Source organism: Thamnophis sirtalis, unplaced genomic scaffold (genome assembly GCF_051295495.1).
Source record: "Thamnophis sirtalis isolate CommonGarterSnake01/CBP01778 unplaced genomic scaffold, rThaSir2_p1.2 scaffold_3, whole genome shotgun sequence".
Taxonomy (NCBI): domain Eukaryota; kingdom Metazoa; phylum Chordata; class Lepidosauria; order Squamata; family Natricidae; genus Thamnophis; species Thamnophis sirtalis.
This window is the reverse complement of record NW_028261383.1, coordinates 130,035,620-130,054,844: the sequence shown is the minus strand read 5'-3', so window position 1 is coordinate 130,054,844 and position 19,225 is coordinate 130,035,620. Positions and strand designations below refer to the sequence as shown.

General features: G+C 44.7%; 1 protein-coding gene across 1 annotated transcript; it reads left to right on the top strand.

The window, feature by feature from the left end:
- Nucleotides 1–291: 291 nt before the first annotated feature.
- SLC25A10 (solute carrier family 25 member 10) lies at nucleotides 292–18,891 on the top strand. The gene is made up of 11 exons (XM_014061391.2): nucleotides 292–448; nucleotides 6,601–6,720; nucleotides 7,936–8,050; nucleotides 8,139–8,187; nucleotides 9,089–9,130; nucleotides 9,485–9,528; nucleotides 11,928–11,998; nucleotides 15,422–15,514; nucleotides 17,563–17,640; nucleotides 17,876–17,932; nucleotides 18,242–18,891. Exons 1-11 carry the CDS (start codon nucleotides 359–361, stop codon nucleotides 18,341–18,343), a joined length of 861 nt encoding a protein of 286 aa, XP_013916866.1. The 5' UTR covers nucleotides 292–358; the 3' UTR covers nucleotides 18,344–18,891.
- The last annotated feature ends 334 nt before the right edge of the window (nucleotides 18,892–19,225 follow it).

The window sequence follows — 19,225 nt, the reverse complement described above, 5'->3', positions numbered from 1 at the left end:
TCTATCTCACAACGTCATAAAATAGTCCTTAGGCGGCCTCTTACAAATGTCCGTAGGAAAAAGAGTTCTGCGGCTTGGTGTGAAAAGGTCTTCGGAGCCGCTTTAGTCTTTAATGCCAATCATCCCGCAAATTCGAGTCCCTCTCGCGAAAGAAGCCCGGGAAACACCTGGCCCCTCCTACAAGCTGCGCACCTTCGGCCTCCCCGGTTGCTCTTTTAAGCTCTTCCTCCTCCGTCGCTCTCGGCGTTGCCCGTTTAAGACCGCCTCGGTCGGACGTGCGGGGCGGAGGCGGGGCTTGCCGGATCCGAAAGACGGAGGGAGGGGAAGGATCGCCGAAGGCAGAAGTCTCGCCGGCAGGATGGTAGAGAAACGCGTGTCCCGCTGGTACTTCGGGGGCCTGGCCTCTTGCGGGGCGGCATGCTGCACGCACCCGCTGGATTTACTCAAGGTGCGTCCGGGCAAGGGAGGGAAGCAGCAGGGAAGGAGGAGGCTTTCTTACTCAGTCGCTTGCTCGTCCTGCAGCCGATGCACAGCAGGCTGCACTGAAGTCTTTCCTGCAGCTACTTCCTTGATCAGTTCAGGGCCCGCCGGGAAGCCCTGTTGGGGCCGCTACCTGGGGCAAATGCGTGGTGTGGCCGGAGGCGGATCTCTGTTACCATAGCTGCAATGGTTGCCCAGCTGCCATTTCGGCGCCCTTTAGTCCTAAGGAAGCGCTGCCTGCCAATAAAGTCAAATATTTGTAGCTGGGGGTTGAAATGAGGGCTCCTTGGTGCTCCCTGAGCTTGCTTGTTTTCTTGCAGACGTTTCATTACCCTAACTGGGTAACGTCATCAGTGCTAGTAAGGAAGGCTGTTTGCTATCAGTTTATATTTTGCTCACTTGCATTGCCTGATTCCATTTATCTCTTTGCTGCCGAGAAATGTACAGAAATCCCTAATTGACTGTGCGAGAGGCAGACACCTCCCCCTTTCCCCCTGTGGTGCGATGCTGGGGCTGCCTCTTAGAATGGAATGGAATAGAATAGAATTAGAGAGTTGGAAGGGACCTTGGAGGTCTTCTAGTCCAACCCCCTGCTCAGACAGGAAATCCTACACCACTTCAGACAAATGGATATCCAGCATCTTCTTAAAAACTTCCAGTGTGGGAGCTGTCACAACTTCTGGAGGCAACTTGTTCTACTGGTTAATTGTTCTCTGTCAGGAAATTTCTCCTTAATTCTAAGTTGCTTCTCTCCTTGATTAGTTTTCACCCACTGCTTCTTGTCCTGCCCTCAGGTGCCCTGGAGAATAGTTTGACTCCCTCTTCTTTGTGGCAACCCCTGAGATATTGGAACACTGCTCTCATGTCTTCTCTGGCCCTTCTTTTAATTAAACTAGACATGCCCAGTTCCTGCAACCGTTCTTCATATGTTTTAGCCTCCAGTCCCCTAATCAAAAAGCACCCGGAGACTTCAGCTAGTACAGAACGCGGCCGCGCGAGTGATTGTGGGCGCACCTCGGTTCGCCCACATAACACCTATCCTCCGCGAGCTGCGCTGGCTGCCTGTAGATCTCCGGGTGCAATTCAAGGTCTTACTTACCACCCATAAAGCGCTCCATGGTAGTGGATCTGACTATCTGAGAGACCGCCTTCTGCCAATAACCTCCCTGCGTCCCATCAGATCGCACAGAGCGGGCCTCCTCCGTATTCCATCCGCCAGTCAGTGCCGACTGGCGACCACCCGGAGGAGAGCCTTCTCAGTTGCTGCTCCGACGCTATGGAACAATCTCCCCGTGGAGATTCGTACCCTGACCACAGTCCAGGCCTTCCGTACAGCCCTCAAGATCTGGCTAGCCCGTCAGGCCTAGGGATAAATTTTCTTGCCCCTCCCGAATACTGAGTGAATGTTGTGTTTTAGTACTTTTTAGTTATTTCACATTTTCTTTTGTATTTTGTCTTTCACTCCCCTCCCTTACTATTGTAAGCCGCCCTGAGTCCCCTCAGGGAAAAGGGCGGCCTATAAATGCTAAATAAAATCAAAAAATAAAAAAAAAATCAAAATCATCTTTGTTGCTCTTCTCTGCACTCTCTCTTATTGGCTATATAAGCTTTTCTTCTAGATCTAGTCCAGCAACTTTCAGGTGGTTGAAGCAAGAAAGTATTGCCCAACTTCATCACTATTAAAGCATTGTGGGAAGTAGAAAAGCTACAAAAATGTTAAAGAGGCCATGAACACATTTCTTTGCCTTAGTGCTTGACTTTGATGTTGCGATAACTTGAAGGCACTTTCAAATTCCTCACTAAAGGCTCCTTGACCAAGACTTCCTCTACTAGGTCATTGACTGAAGGCTTCTGAAAGAACTTTCACCTTTTCTGATGTAATTAATGTACAAAAATATTTCTTCACAAAGCAACAGATCCTGGTACTAGCTGTAGTTTTAATGCCCGCAACCTAATGACCACAACTAAGCCCAGAATTTCTGTTGCTAAGTGAGACGTTTATAAAGTGAGTTTTCCCCCTTTTTACAACCTTTCCTGCCACAGTTATTAAGTGAATCAGTGCAGTTGTTAAGTTAGTAACATAGTTGTTAAGTAAATCTGGCTTCCTCATGGACTTCACTTGTCAGCAAGTCGCAAAAGGGGATCACATAACACTGCAATTGTCATAAATTTGAGCCAGTTGCCAAGCGTTTGAATTTTGATCACATAACCACGGCAATGCTGCAACAGTTATAAGGAGAAAAAATGGTCAATTCCTTTTTTCAGTACCTTTGTAATTTCAAACAGTCACTAAATGAACTGTCGTAAATCGAGGATTACCTTTTTTTTTTTTAGGAATCCTCAATTATTTTTTTTAGCTTGGAAATTTTATTGCTTGATTGTGAGAGTCATCTTCCTGTCTTTGAATACAAGCCTCAGTTCTTAGCTGATATACCAGAATTGCACCTGAAGCATTTCCCCTTAAAATACAGGTAGTCCTCGACTTATAACACTTAGTGGCTGTTCAAAGTTACAGTGGCACTAAGAAATGTGTCTTATGACCATTTTTCATCATTACAACCTTTGCAGCATCTCCATGGTCCTAGGATCAAAATTCAGATGTTTGGAAACTGACTCATAATTATGATGGTTGCTGTGTTCTGAGGCCACGTGATCCACCTTTTGCGACCTTCTGACAAGCAAAGTCAATGGGGAAGTCAGATTCACTTAACAACCATGTGACTAATTTACCAACTGTGCTGATTCGCTTAACAACTGGCAGGAAATGTCGTGAAATGGGGCAAAACTCACTTAACAAATGTCTCAATTAAGAACAGGAATCTTTAGCAGAGGAGGTGAATTTCAGAGCATGATGGTTTCTAGACCTGGCCAAAACATTCTGCACTCCTATTCTTTCTACATTGCATTCTATGGTTGTTCTTAAAGCTGCCTGTTGCTGGGGTTTTTTTGGCCATGCTTGCCAGAAATTCAGATGGTTGCCTATGGAGAGCAAAAGGATGCAGAAGACTGAGTGAACAACAGTGGTATCTGTTGCAGAACATTAACCGTGCTCTGTTATATCCTTGGGACACTTATCAAGGTCAACCCATAGAAAAGAATAGAGGTGGCATAAATTAGTCAGGCTCCTCAAAAGGCAATTTGCTTTGGAACAGGTGCTTTGAGGGCTTTGAAGTTTCCATATCCAGCCTCCAGAGCGTTTCCAGATCAAACCAGTTCTATAATCTCACTCATGCTTTCCTCTTCTCAGACATTTGGCCCACTTAAGTGTGGTCTATGTGGAGGAAAGTTTCCATTTGCTTGTCATTGCCTGGCTGTTGGCACCTTCTAGTCAGCACAAAAGTGCTAACTTTTGTGCAGAATTTCTCCTCCTGCTGCATGTGTTCCCTCTGTGTTCCTGACCTTAAGGAGCAAATTCCAATTTCATGCTTTACAATAGATCTTTGGACTACCATTAAAAAAAAAATTGGTGCAATGCCCATTTTAGTCAGGGCTAACTTTTCATTGCCCTCTCTTGAGCAGCTACTTCTTCTGTAGTTTCATCTAATACATATTCTCATCGCAGGCTACTTCTAGACATTGATTAGTTAAAGTAGATGAACTAGATATTAGTCTTAATTGATGAACCACATTGATAGAAGTCTCAGGGGATTGCATCCAAGTGCCTGTTCTCAGCTACACGTTGGGCTTTCTATCTTTAAGGTAAAGGTAAAGGTTCCCCTAGCGCATACATGCTAATTGTTCCCGAGGGGATGGTGCTCATCTCCGTTTCTAAACTGAAAAGCTAGTGCTGTCTGATGACAGTTCCATGGTCATTTAACCGGTATGACTAAATGCCAAAGACGCACGGAATGCTGTTACCTTCCCACCAAAGGTGGTCCCTATTTTTCTACTTGCATTTTTACATGCTTTCGAACTGCTAGGTGGGCAGAAGCTGGGACAAGTAACGGGAGCTCATTCTGTTAGGTGGCACTAGGGATTCAAACCACTGAACTGCCAACCTTTCAGATCGACAAACTCAGCGTCTTAGCCACTGCAGTTAGGACTCCTCTTATACTGGGTGGAATGGAAGAGCATTTGTGCTGCTAGACTGAGAGTACTTGTGTTTTCTCCTGGCATCTCATACAGTACATGCCATATATTTGCCTCCTTGTCTTGTTTGGCTCTCCTCCTCCTACAGCAGGGGTATGGCCCACTACTGGTCTGCGGTCTGTTCAAAACCGGGCCACGGGAGAGATTGGCCAAGCACATGCACAAGCGAAGCTCTTTTGCTCACACACATGGAGTTCTGTGCATGCGTGCATCTCTCTCTCTCACTCTCTCTCTCTCTCTCTCTCTCTCTCTCTCTCTCTCTCTCACACACACACACACACACACACACACACCATGTGCAGCTCCACCAAGCTGGAAAGGTTAGAACCGCTGTTGTACAGGGGGAAGAGTAATCAGCAAGCCAAACAACGCTACTATGTTGTTTGATTAACTTTGGGGGCCTTTCACCTAGAACCAGGATGGCGAACTTATGGCATGCGTGTGCTGGCCAGCTAAGTTCAGCCTTTTTTAAAGCCATTTTTTGCCCTCGTCAGGCTCCAGAGGCTTTATAGGAGCCTGGGGAGGGCGAAGAGAGTCTCCACCCCCCGAGGCCTTCCAGAGGGTCCAGGAGCTTCCCTGAAGCCTCCGGAGCACAGAAAACCGGCCCTATGGGCAAACAGGAAGTTCGGGAATGGACTTCCACTTTGCTCGTAGGGTCGGTTTAAGTGCTCCGGAGGCTTCAGGGAAGCCTCCTGAAGGTCCCTGAAGCCTCCAGAGGGCCTGCGGGGGAGCGAGGGAAGCTGTTTTTGCCCTTCCCAGGCTCCTATAAAGCCTCTGGAGCCTGGGGAGGGTGAAAAAAGCATGGAAAAATGGGGGGGAGCACCCCTCATACACACATGCGCACTGGGAGGGTCGTGCATTGCATTATGGGTGTGGCACGCCCATGCACGACCCCCTTGTGCTCCTCCCCCTTATGGCACGCGAACCAAAAAAGGTTCGCAATCACTGACCTAGAACTTTTGCGTGGTTGTATTATTATTAACTTGAGTTGCCCCATAGCAGCACAGAATAGAATAGTTATCTGGGAGCAACTTTTAAGTTGGATTTCCATCCTGCAGAACTGGATAGCTTAACAAGCTTTCAGTGTTGCTGAGTCCTGTGCAAACCTTGGGCTCCTTTGCACTGGCTGAAGGACATGTTGTTTGCTTTTCACTATTAAAACATCCAAAATAAACTGCTAATTAGATATGCAGTGAGGAATGCAAGACAGAGCTCTATCAAAAGAAGGAGAAGATGAAATTGGAACGGTTGTGGCTGAGAACTAGAACTTGGTGCTTCTGGCTAGATCAGGTATGCCCAACCCACAGGCTGTCATATGGCCCCCACGAGATGATAAACTTTTAACACTATTTATATACATTAACTATAATATATATTTTAAATGCGGCCCAAGACAATCCCTCCTCACTCAATGCTGTCCAGGCAACCCAGAAGGTTGGAGACCCATGGGATAGATATTTCCATTTGAGCGGTTAACAATCCCTTTTAGACAGGAAGGAAAGGAATCCAAATGTTTTTATCCTAAATTTCTAGATCAAAGGTATTATTGCAGGGGTGAAATCAGCTTACCATCATTACTGGTTTGCAAATGTGAGCGCGCATGCACAGAGCGTCAAAAATGGGATGTGATGGTGTCCAGGCGGGTGGGTGGAGCCTCCCGCCGCTGCCGCTACCGGTTTGCCCAAACTGGATAGAACCAGCTGAATTGCACCACTGAATTACCGATATTATTTCTTATGTGAAACTGGAGAGATCAGACATAGCTACTGGGAATCTTTTGTCTTTAGGGCCAGGGCAAAATGTCCTCTTTAAGTATGAGCCAGTGGAATCCAGCCCTATTAATCCTCTGAGTACAGGGTTCAAAGTGAATGTTAATATGAGCTTGTGGGACCTTGTGATAGAGGAGATAAAGGCTGTTATGGGCTTCTTGGATCCGGAGTGTTTCAGTGCCTTCTTATTTGGCCTGGGATGCCCCTCAGCAAACGAGATCCAGAAAAACGCCAACCTGACCTCTCTGCCACTTCTGCTTAGGTTCATCTGCAAACTCAGCAGGAAGTGAAGATGCGCATGACAGGGATGGCGCTACGTGTGATTCGCAACGATGGTTTTCTGGCTCTCTACAATGGGCTCAGTGCCTCGCTTTGCCGACAAGTGAGTGTTTGGCTGCTGCTAAGATGGTTCACCTCATCATCTGCCATCCTGCGCGTTGAGTCCTGTGCCAGCTTCTTGCTGTCATCATTGGCAATGAGAATTCTGCACTTCTGTCCAGCATTCTCTCCTAAAAATCCATGTTGAGCATTCTGATGACATTCATGCTCCCAACCAAGCATTTAAGAATTTGATGCACTCTCTGAAATTGTAGAATTGTAACAAAATGTCTGTGAAACACTAATGATGAAAATAGAATAGTGTTGACTACCCATAGCCATATTGGTAGATCAGGCAAACTCTAGTTATGGAAATTTCTGAAATAAACACGTGTGTTTCCGGAGTTTAGTAGGTAATATGTGCAGATGGGAATAAACTTGGAGCTGCAGCAATTAATTATTTCCACTTCGTAATATTTTGACAGTGACAGCTTTTTCTTTCCCACCTTGAGATCTTGGTTGTTTTTTTCACATGCTGCATAAATACCCTGCAGAGACTGATTCTGTAGCCTAAATCAGTCATTCTATATTATGCCAGTTGTAATGCTAGTGTTTGTGATTTTCATCATTAAGCAGGATCTGAGGGGCAAAGGTAGGTTCGCTTGCAGCCATACTTGCAATATATTTTTACAAGCATGACAAAATTAGGCAGGGCAACTTTTTTTAAAACAATAATAATAATAATAATAATAATAATAATAATAATAATAATAATAATAATAATAATAATAATAATAATAATAAACAGCAGGCAAAACTTCGACTCCATTCTTTTCCATCTTTGGGTGGGGTATACCAAGAATGTTAGGGCACAGAAGTAGAACAGGCATGTCACACTTCCTTAATAAACTTCATTTGCTTATTTTTCTATTTACAAATAGCTAAATGTTATTGCTGCCCAATTTGGGCACTGCAGTTAGGAGGAATCAGCACAGGTAAAGGAGGAGGGGGAAGAGCTTGCATGTGGCTTGCGAACAAGGGATATTTGTGATTCTGATGAGCAGTTGCCCCAAAGGTGCTATTTCAGGAGTCAACTGGACTTTCTTGGGTGGTTTTCTTTTTTGAAGATGTTTCGCTCCTCATTCAATGTTTTCAAAGAAAAAACAAAGTCCAGTTGCCTCCTGAAAAAGCACCTTTGGGACAACCAGGATGACTGAGAATCTCTATAGACTGATGAGCAGTTGCCCCTTCCTCTTGTGACTCTTTTCTGCTTCTTCAGATGACATACTCTCTCACCCGCTTTGCCATCTATGAGACGGTGCGAGACAGCTTGAGCCAGGGTGCCCAGGGGCCAATGCCCTTCTATCAGAAGGTGCTGCTAGGTGCAGTAGGAGGTGAGCTGGGACTTGGCAAGTACAGAAAGAAGGGTGAGGTCATATCAGGCTGGGCAGTCATTTTTCATCTGATGTCCTTTGGTTGCAGGATTTACTGGTGGATTCGTGGGGACCCCAGCTGACATGGTGAATGTCAGGTCAGTTTTTCTTTTTTCGTCTCCCCAGAACTCAGTGGATTGATCCTTGGGAGGATCCTAAATTAGAGGAGGGTAGTGAAGGATTTTATTTTGCCAAAAGCAAGGCTACAATTTGGTGAAATCTGCACTCTTTGTATATCGTAGTATTGGGCTGTCAAACACATAGCCTGCAGACCAGATGCGTCATGCGCTGGCCACACCCACACCAGTTTAGCGAAGGAGGAAAAAGTTGCAATGTTACCACCTGCATGCTTGGCGGCCCCGGGATACCATTCCAGCAGGGGAAGCTACTACGCCAGAAACTGGCGGTGAACTGTACCCCCTGGTCAGAGATTATCCTCCTCGGAATGCCGTGGAGTCAATATATATTAGCGACAAACAGTTTTGCTAGCTTTCTGGCTGACAAAAGGCCAGACCAAGCCACAAGATGAGCTTGTTTTGAGAACAGGTCGATAACCGTCCAGATCACTGTATTGCCCTGGCTTTCCAGTAAGTCCCCAATGAAGTCCATGGCTACTACTTCCCATGGTTGGACGGGAGCTGTTACTGGCTGTAAAAGGCCGGGAGGTTTCCCTTGCCATTTTTTCATGGTGGTGAATATGACGCAGCTCTGCAATAATCCTCTATGTCCCCCTTCATGCGAGGCCACCAAAACTGTTGATTGGTTAAGTGTAAGGTCTTAAGAAACCCAAAATGCCCAGCCGATCGGGCGTCGTGGCAGCAATGCAGCACGTCTAACCAATCACATGATGACACTGTGATGATGCGAGTTTGACACCCCTGTTCAAGTGTCTCTACTTCGTAAAGTCATTTGGAGCAAACAAAGCTATACTTGGTGGGGTGCTTGAAGAGATATTTTTACTTTTCCACGTCTCAATACTGCTGTCATGTTCTTTTCCAGGATGCAGAATGACATTAAGCAGCCGGCACATCTGCGACGCAAGTGAGTATCAGGACTGTAGTCAGATGCAAAAAGTGAACAAATATGTGAAGGCAAAGAAGAGCATTGGGGGAAGGAAGGGCTACGAGACTTGTCTCTGTTTTAAAAAAAACACCTGTTGAATATGTATGACCACAGAGGAACAAAATTGATCTTCAGATGTCCATTCTCTCAAGTCTAAGATCTCTTTTAAATTGGTGGCAATCTCACCACAGATGCCCAAGTCCCATCTGTCAGAGCTATCAGACAGAAAATCGAATTAAAAGTCTTTGATAGTTGCCAGCTGGGGTAGTAAGTGCCTTTCAGAATTACATGAATATTGATGAAAGCTGTTGATTGTCTCTTCCTGTTTCCCAGCTACTCCCATGCCTTGAATGGCCTGTACCGGGTGTTTCGTGAAGGTAAGAATGTAATCAGTGTACAGCCGAAATATATTGTGACTCTTAAGACAGGGGTGTCAAACTCGTGGCCCACAGGCCAGATGCATCACACTCTGGCCACCCCCACCCTGGTTTAGCGAAGGGGGGGGAGTTGTGATACATCATGTGACAACATGACAACGTGAGTTTGACACCAGTGGTGGGATTCAATTTTTTTTTACTACCAGTTCTGTGGCCGTGGCTTGGTGGGCATGTCAGAGAAGGATACTGTAAAATCCCCATTTCCTCCCCACTGCAGGGGAAGGATACTGCAAAATCCTCATTTCCTCCTGATCAGCTGGGACTCGGGAGGCAGAGAATAGATGTGGGCAGGGTCAGTCAGAGGTTGTAATTACCGGTTCTCCAGAACTGGTCAGAACCTGCTGAATGCCACCTCTGTTTGACACCCCTGCTCTGGGAGGCTATTGTTGAATTAAGCTTACTTGAAGGGGAAAAGAGTCCCCTGAGCAGAACACTCTATAGTAGAACTTGCAGGCAACTAGTGGTCCTCTAGGGAGGGCTACTTTATGACTTTTGTGGGTCCTAGACACTTTTGTCTTTGTCCCTTCCTCTAGAATAGGGAATAGAATATGGCTCTTTTATGAGTTGTGGACTTCAACTCCCAGAATTCCTGACTCAGCCATATTAGCTCAGGAACCCTGGGAGTCGAAGTCCACAACTCATAAAGGGGCCATAGTTCCCCACCTCTGCTCTAGAAAAATATTGCAGGTAGTCCTCACTCCGATCATTGGAACCAGCAACTCTGTCACTAAGTGATCGTAAAGCATGATATCATCTGACTAGGTCAAGTTACAACAGCAATTGTGGCAGTTCTGTTTGCTGTTGTTAAGCGAATCTTGCATGTTTGTTAAGCATGACACCATGTGTTTTGCCCCATTTTACAACCTATTTTGCCACAGTTGTAGTTGTTAAGTGAATCATGTCATTAAACAAATCTGGCTTCTCTCCTCCCCTCCCTTGACTTTGTTTGTTGGCACCTGTCTGGGAAGGTTACAAATGGTGATCACATGACCCCCCAGGACGGTGCAACCATCATAAATACATGCCAGTTGCCAAGCAGCCAAATTTTGATCCCATGATCATGGGGTGCTACGATGGTCATGAGTTTGAAAACTGATCACGAGTCAATTTTTTCAGTGCCATTGTAACTTCAGATAGCCACTGAATGGTTATAAGTTGAGGACTACCTGGATAGGCAAAAGACACCATGCACTAATCTTGAGGCAGAGGCTGTTAAAATAGGTCTCTTTGCCAGGTATTGTTGTTTTTAGTTGTGAAGTCGAGTCCGACCCATTGCGACCCCATGGGCAATGTTCCTGTCCTCTACTATCCTCTGGAGTCCATTTAAGCTCATGCCAACTATGCTTCGGTGACTCCATCCAGCCACCACATTCTCTGCCATCCCCTTCCTCTTTTGCCATCAATCTTTCCCAGCATTAGGCTCTTCTCCAGTGAGTCCTTCCTTCTCATTAGGTGGCCAAAGTATTTGAGTTTCATCTTCAGGATCTGGCCTTCTGAAGAGCAGTCAGGGTTGATCTCCTCTAGGACTGACCTGTTTGATCACCTTGCAGTCCAAGGGACTCGCAGGAGTTTTCTCCAGCACCATAGTTCAAAAGCCTCAATTCTTTGGCGCTCGGCCTTTCGTATGGTCCAACTTTCACAGCCATACATTGCAACTGGGAAAACCAGTTGCCAAGTATAGAAGGTAAAAATCAAAGCCCTTCTTAAGATCCAGATTGTGGTTCTTGAGAACTGAGCGATCTTTCTCCAAACACCTTCCGGGTGTCTGATTTATCGCCTGCGTAGTCCTAGATGACAGCTGGTGTCCCATCCAAATCTCACTTTGAAGCCAGAAGTCAGAGAGAGCTTATTTTGCTCAAGGATATTAGCTCTCAGTTGGAGTGCAATGAACGTGAAATTGGTCAGGGTTATTTTTGAAAGTGAATTCGTGGCAGAGCATATAAAATGCTCTTGTATTAGCCAAGAGCGTCTTTGCTATGGTTAGATTTCACCACAGGCATTTCATAGGATCTTCTCTGGATCTTCATCAGTGGATGTATTTGTTTGCCTCTTTCATTGTGGCTACGTACATTGAGGCATCTTTCTTTTCAAACACAGCTGTTTAACCTTTTTATAGCCATTATATCCAGTCTGGGATGTGTGTTGCTGATTGGTTCATTCTGCTCCCCAAGTGTTTTCGTAAATAGACTCTGCCGTTCTTTTTCCTTGGGAATAATAGAAGATAGCTATTCTGGAAGGATGCCTTGTGGGGAGGGGGAGTTGCATCTGCCCAGGATAAGCGGAAAACACCATTAAAATTGAATCCCTATTCTGTAAATTCCAGGCTTTTGTCTTTGCAGAGGGTGTGAAGAAGTTGTTCTCAGGAGGAACAATGGCATCCAGCAGAGGAGCCTTGGTTACCATTGGGCAGGTAGGAATCCAGAGTCAATGTTGCCTGTGATCCTCTTCTGAATATAAATAAGTGTGTCCATCTAGGCCAGTGACGGCTAACGTTTTTGTCATCACATGCCAAAAGCCCACACCCATAATGCAATGTGCGCGTGACACCCCCACCCCGCAGTCTCCCCGCACATGTGTGCACACCCTGTGCCCCATTTTGGGCCTAGCAGGCCTCCCTGCATCCTCCTGGGAGCAAACGTGGGCCACACGGGGGGGGGGGGGGCAGCCACGCTGCACGTGTGCCATAGGTTCGCCATCAAGGATCTAGGCCAAGAATAGACAGGTAGTCCTCAACTTACAACAGTTCATTTAGTGACCATTCAAAATTACAACAGCACCAAAAAAAGTGACTTATGGCCATTTCTCACAGTTACGACCTTTGCAGCATCCATCCCCATGATCATGTGATCAAAATTCGGATTTTTGGCAACTGATTCATGTTTATGACGGTTGCAGTGTCCCAAGGTCATGTGATCACCTTTTGCAACCTTCTGACCAGCAACGTCAATGAGGAACCCAGATTCACTTAACAACCGGATTACTATTGTAATAGCTGCAGTGATTTACTTAACAACCAAGGCAAGAAAGGTCATAAAATGGAGCAAAACTCAGTGTCTCGCTTAACAACAGAAATTTTGGGCTCAATTGTGGTCATAAGTCAAGGACTACCTGTACAAAAAAATCAGTTGCATACAATGCTGGATGGTGGATCAGAACCCAAGGACAGGCAATCCTTGACATACAAACATTTATTTAATGGCCATTCAAATTTAGAATGGCACTGAAAAAAGTGACCTCTGTTTGTTTTTCACAATTACGACCGTTGCAGTATCCCTATGGTCACGTGATCAAAATTTAGATGCTCAACAACTGCCTCACATTTATGGCGGGGTAGTGTTCCAGGGTTCATGTGATTACCTTTTGCAACCTTTTGACAAGCGGGTCATAAAGCCCTTCATGGCATGGGACCAAGGTTATTGGAGAATCACCTCTTCCCTCATTCATCTGCCCATCCAATCAGATCCAGCAGAGAGGGCATGTTATAATTCCGTCGCCTAGGGCAGTGGCCCCCAACCTTTGGGCCCCAGGGATGGTTCTATGCCGATAGGTTTTTCCATAGACTGGAGGGGACATGGTTTCACATGCTGCCTTCACCCCGCAGACGGGGCTTTGCTTATTTGCGCAGCCCTTTTCTGGGGTTGGGGAATAGGTGAACTGTTGATGTGGTTCCACTTTTCTTAACAAGTCTTCAGCTACTATTCTTCGTATTAGCTTTTATACTTTTTAATGTGTTTAATGTATGAGCCATAGTGGTGCTGTGGTTAGAATGCAGTACTGCAGGGCTAATTCACGCCTTCCATCCTTCTGAGGTGGGTAAAATGTGGACCCAGATTGTTAGGGGCAATAGGCTGACTCTGTAAACTGCTTAGAGAGGGCTGTAAAAGCATTGTGAAGCAGTATATAAGTATAAATATAAGCAGCATATAAGACTGAGTGTCATTGCTGTTTATTAACTGTTTTTAGCTTTGTTGCACGCTGCCCAGAGTCGCTTGTTTGTGAGATGAGAGGAGATATATATATATATATATATATATATATATATATATATATATATATATATATATATATATATATATATATATATATATATATATATATATATATATATATATATATATATATATATATATATATATATATATCGCTGATAACGGATAAGAGCCTGTGGCCTAATGGCTAAGATCTCTGCCTAGTATGCCTAGTATGCAATATAGCCCAGGTTCAAATCCCAGTAAGGGTATGGCTAGCTGATGAGAGCTAAATAGCTTGAAATAGATCTATACTAGTCTCCCTTTATTTATTTATCAGCACAAATAAAAAAACATTTTATATATATATATATATATATATATATATATATATATATATATATATATATATATATATATATATATATATATATATATATATATATATATATATATATATATATATATATATATATATATAAAATTGATTAATAAAACAAATACTCAATATTTGTGTCCTTGTGGATTTTAAATTGGCAGCTTGTCAGCCGTTACGGAAATTCTGTAGCCACTTTTGATCAAGCAAAGCTCTGTCTTAGATTCTTATATTGTACAGAACATTGATGGCTAACTTTTTTGCCATTGCGTGCCAAAAGATGAAGATTATCCTTTGAGGAGGAGATGTCATATTCCTTTTCTGTGGGGAATTGTCTCTGTATGATGGCATCATCCTGGGGAAATTGTGAGGCCACTTCAGGGAAGCCTCCTGAAGCCTCCGGAGGGTGAAAAACAGCCCAATGCGCAAACCAGAAGTTCGGGAATGGACTTCCAGGTTGCCTGTAGGGCCGTTTTTCTCCCTCTGGAGAAAATCGGAGGGCTTCCTTGAAGCCTCCGGAGGGAGAAAAACAGCCCAATGCGCAAACCAGAAGTCCGTTCCCAAACCTCCGGTTTGCGCTTTGGGGAAGCCTTTGGAGGGCGAAAAACAAACAAAAATGAAAGCCAAAATCAGCTGGCCAACGCACACATGTGTGCTGGAGCTGACAGGCAACACCTCGCGTGCCCTAAGAAATGGCTCCGCGTGCCACCTGTGGCACATGTGCCATAGGTTCAACTACGGGTATAGAACTTATTAAACTCTGAAAGAATGGTGTATTCTATGGTGACCAGAATGAATAGCCAGATGACTTCAGCTTTCCTTCTTAGGATATTTAAAGTATTTAAAGCTTCTTTCTTCTCTGCTTTTCATTCAAGAAGACAAAATTTAACCAACTGGCCGTAATCCCTTGTATTCTGTCTGTGTTTCTGGTACTGCAAAAAAAAAAAAAAAAAGGCTGGAGAAGGTTACAGAAGGAGGAAGGTTAACCTTTGAGGAGGACATGTCGTACTCCTTTTCTTTGGGGAATTATCTCTGTATGATGGCATCATCCTGGGGAAATTTTGAAGCCACAACAGGGTCAGGGAATGTAATGTCAACAGCCCAGGCACACCTTGGTGAGATGTTCTGATATTGAACAACTGCAGACCTCTGGCACCTTTGTTTTTATGGTAGACCCAGTGGGAAAGGAAAGGCTCTTCATAGAGCCATTAAGACAGGACTGTCAAACGCCCGGCCCGCGGGCCAGATGCGTCATATGCTGGCCACGCCACACCTTGTTTAGCAATGTCCTGATACGTCACGTGACACCACCACGAGTTTGACACCCCTGCATTAGGGGCTCCAAACTCAAAACCCATACACTCATAACGGAGGTGCTTGATGTCCTTGTTCTACCTGATCCCTTGGGGTTTAGCAGAAGTTTGAGCCCGTTCTGCTTAGTTTCCAAATCTGCTCACAAACAGTCTTATTGTTTTCTGTTTCTTTGCAGCTCGCTTGCTATGACCAGGCAAAGCAGTTGGTTCTTGGGACCGGTTTACTCACTGACAATATTTTTACACATTTCCTGGCCAGTTTTATAGCCGTATGTATATATCTGTGTATATATCTGTGTTGGTGCAAAGTCAGCTAGGGTGTGTGTTTGTGTGCCTTTGTAAGCGTTTTTGCTACTTTCACTTAACGTTCAAAGGTTCCCCGGAAAGGTGAAGTACAGCCTCTGTCCCAGAGCTGCCAAGGCTTGGAGTAGGTGGGATTGCTTCATAGATCCAGGTTGTTGTTTTTTTCCATGCTCTGTGCACCTTGTTCCTACATTTCAATTTTAAGAGGGAAATGTCTGCTGATTAAGAAAAATCACATTGTAAGGTTAAAGCAGGAGATGAATATCTGCATACAGGTGGTGGCTTACCAAATAAAACACAGAAGCATTTGGCATTGCTATTTTCCTCCCTTATCTGATGCTTTAAAAGTATGCAAGGTCTAAATGTCACACTTGAGAGGAGACTTTGACATTACTATGCATCAAAAGCTATTCTGATTTACACAGACCCAAGTCCTCCTTATTTTAAGCAGCTGCTAAAGTAAACCTGCGGTATCCACAGTTTTTGCAAAGCTATGTTTTATTTAACCAAGCTTTATTTAATGAACTAGTGTCTGGGTTTACACTATGCTGTCCAAGTCATAGACAAGAAAGTCCCATTTTTTTTCCAGATTTTGGAGGGGTTCCCCAACCAGGATTTCTAAAAACAAGGGACATTTTTTACTATTTTAGCTAGAAAACAGGTGAAAATTAACAGTGTTTTAACTATGGTCCTTCACCACCCAAAGGGGCTCATCTGTGTCAGAATTCATGGTTTATTTGCAAATTGATAAAGGCAAAGGAAAGATGATTAAAAGGGAAGAGTAACAGAGGTGGGTTTCTACCGGTTCACACCGGTTCAGGCAAATTATTAGTGGTAATTTGGCCTGGGTTGCAGAAACGGCAGCGACCTAGGCTGGCCACCCCCCGAACCGGTTCCCCAGTCTCCGCTGCCATTGCCAGCATGTTTATTAGTTTTTCGTGGTCTTTGTGCATAACTATTTGCAGTGAACTGTGCACGCATGCTCAGCGTGCATCTTACGCATGCGCGAAGTGAACCACTACCAACGCAGATAGGAACTCACTCCTAAAGGGTAACCTCTACAGACAGTGCCATATAAGAAATGGGATTTACATATGACTTCAAAGACAAAAAGAGCAACTGTCTCAGGCAATGAGGTCAGATTAGCAGGAGTCTCAGTGTTCATTCAAACTTAGCAATTTGAAAAACATGTAGACTTCAACTCCCAGAATTCCCTAGCCCGTATGTTGGCTGGGGAAATCTGGGAGTTGAAGTCCACACACTGTCAAGTTGCCAAGTTTGAAAAACCCTGCTCTAGAGGGCAACAAAGTTTCTGATTGGTCTATAAAAGATCATACAATATCTCCAGAAGTTCTAACTTGCTTGGGATGATGTGAGTTGTAGTTGTTGAACACATCTGAAGAGGGTGAAGTCAGAGAACGCTTGTTTTCCATTTTCAGCCTGTCTAACTGATTGTCTTTTAGTTCATATTTTAATATTTTAATTGCCTGCCTAAAGACAATCGTATTTTAGAAAAATATGACTGTCTTTAGACAGGCTATTACAGCTATCCAGTTACTTGGAACTAAAAGACAATCAGTTAGACAGGCTGAAAATGAAAAAGAAGTCTTCTCTGAAGGCCCGTTTTTTGCTCAATTTTACCCCCCCACCTTCCAGCTCTCAGGAGCACTCTATAAGCTTCCTAAAGGGCATCCATGCCCTGCATGCCATTTTGGTAAAGGGGGCAGGGTTTCAGGAGGCAAAAAATGCTGCATTCAGTGTATAAGACAAACCCAGATTTTCAGCCTCTTTTTGAGGGAAAAAAGTGAGTCTTATACTCCGAAAAATATGGTAATATCATTTAATATTTTACAAATTACTCATTATTCCATCCTAATGTTCCAAATATGTGGAGTTACTAATAATGCCAAATATCAACAATGTTTAATCAATTCTGGGAATATATCTCAAACCCCCCATAATTTCTTGTCTTTATCATTTTAAAGTCAATCATCTTTCTTTTTCCGAACTGCAGGGAGGATGTGCTACATTCCTGTGTCAGCCCTTGGATGTGCTAAAAACACGACTTATGAATTCCCAAGGCGAATATCGGGTGAGTGATCAGTTTGCGGTGACTGCCAGCTTTCTGATTCGTTAGAGAGCAGGTGCTCGCATTAAACACCAGTGGCTAGGCATTGCGGCCTTTGCCACTTGGCGTCACGGCCCTGTGATTTCAGCATTGTTCTGTTCTTGAATTTCATTAACAAGCTAAGTGATAAAACCTTGTGGGTGGGTTCTGAAGATGGGGTCAAATCAGCCTGCACTGAGTTCTTTCCATTTTGTTTCAGGGTGTCATGCACTGCGCAATGGAGACGGCCAGGCTTGGGCCATTGGCTTTTTATAAGGTAATACAAGAGAAGATGGGAGCCACCGGGAGTATATTGATCAAACAGGAGCAGAAAAATTTGCTTAGAATTTCTGATATTCTCATGTATTCCTAGCAAGTGTTGGCCTCCATACCAGTGGTGAAATTCAATTTTTTTTACTACCGGTTCTTTGGCCGTGGCTTGGTGGGCGTGGCAGGGTAAGGATACTGCAAAATCTCCATTCCCACCTCACTCTGGCGCCAATGTGTATTGGAGAAGGCCTACTGTATGCAGCTGAAACTCCACAGTGGACAAAAGCTGATTTTCCCCTCTCTTTTCATATTCTAGGGCCTTGTTCCTGCTGGCATTCGCTTGGTCCCTCATACTGTGCTCACCTTTGTCTTCCTGGAGCAACTACGCAAATACTTTGGGATTAAAGTATTGACCTAAGGGAGAAAAGACCTGTTAGAGTTAAAAAAAAAAAAGATGGGGAACAGGGACTACGGAGTCCCAGAATGGCTGGGTGTTATATATTTTCCCTCCTTGAGGGGCAGGTATCCTCTTCAGTGCCAGGGCACCGTCTGACATCTCACAGAAAGTCCTTGTTCGGCATCTGCTCTTGGCCAGCTCTTCAATATGGTTTGGTGCCTGCTAGTGGAGTAGCCCACTAGGATTTTCAGTGACCAGTCCCAAATGCCCATCAGCACCCAGGACCTTTTCAGTGTTGAAGGCTTGCTGATACCACAGCATTCCTCATCAACCTCCAACCTCTCTGTCTCCTTGCCATAATAGCCAGCATTCCATCAGCCATGTCTGATTCCCCCCTTCCCCTTTGCTAACATGCTTTCCTTTTGTGCTGTCAACAGGCATGTGCCTCATTCAGAACTCCACCCCACCCCCCGCTTTTCATAGCTCTCCTAGTCTCAAGTGTAGCAGTACCCTTCCCATCTCTGTGAGGATTCCTCTCTCCCCAAGCGGAAGGGTGTTGGCCCTTATGTGGGAGGGAGATCCTTCATCACAAATTTGCCTCACTTCTAAATGTTACAATTGGCTGGAAAGGGGGTTCAGGTGGCTGCCAAGGGCAGTCGATAGCAATATCAGGCAGGCAGGGACCTTGACATAGCAGGCTCTCCAATTATTATTCAATAATGTGGAGAGAACAATGCTTTTCTCACTCTGTCCTGCCTGCTCCCTTTCTCTTACCTCAGTCTTCTTTTACTCTTAGAGCTGCAGTGCAGGGAACAAGTGGTCCTCTGTGTTTATTTCCTGGGATTGTGGCATTGGGCAAGGGATGTCCTCCCACATACCCCAGTCCGTAGCCAGTCTAATGTC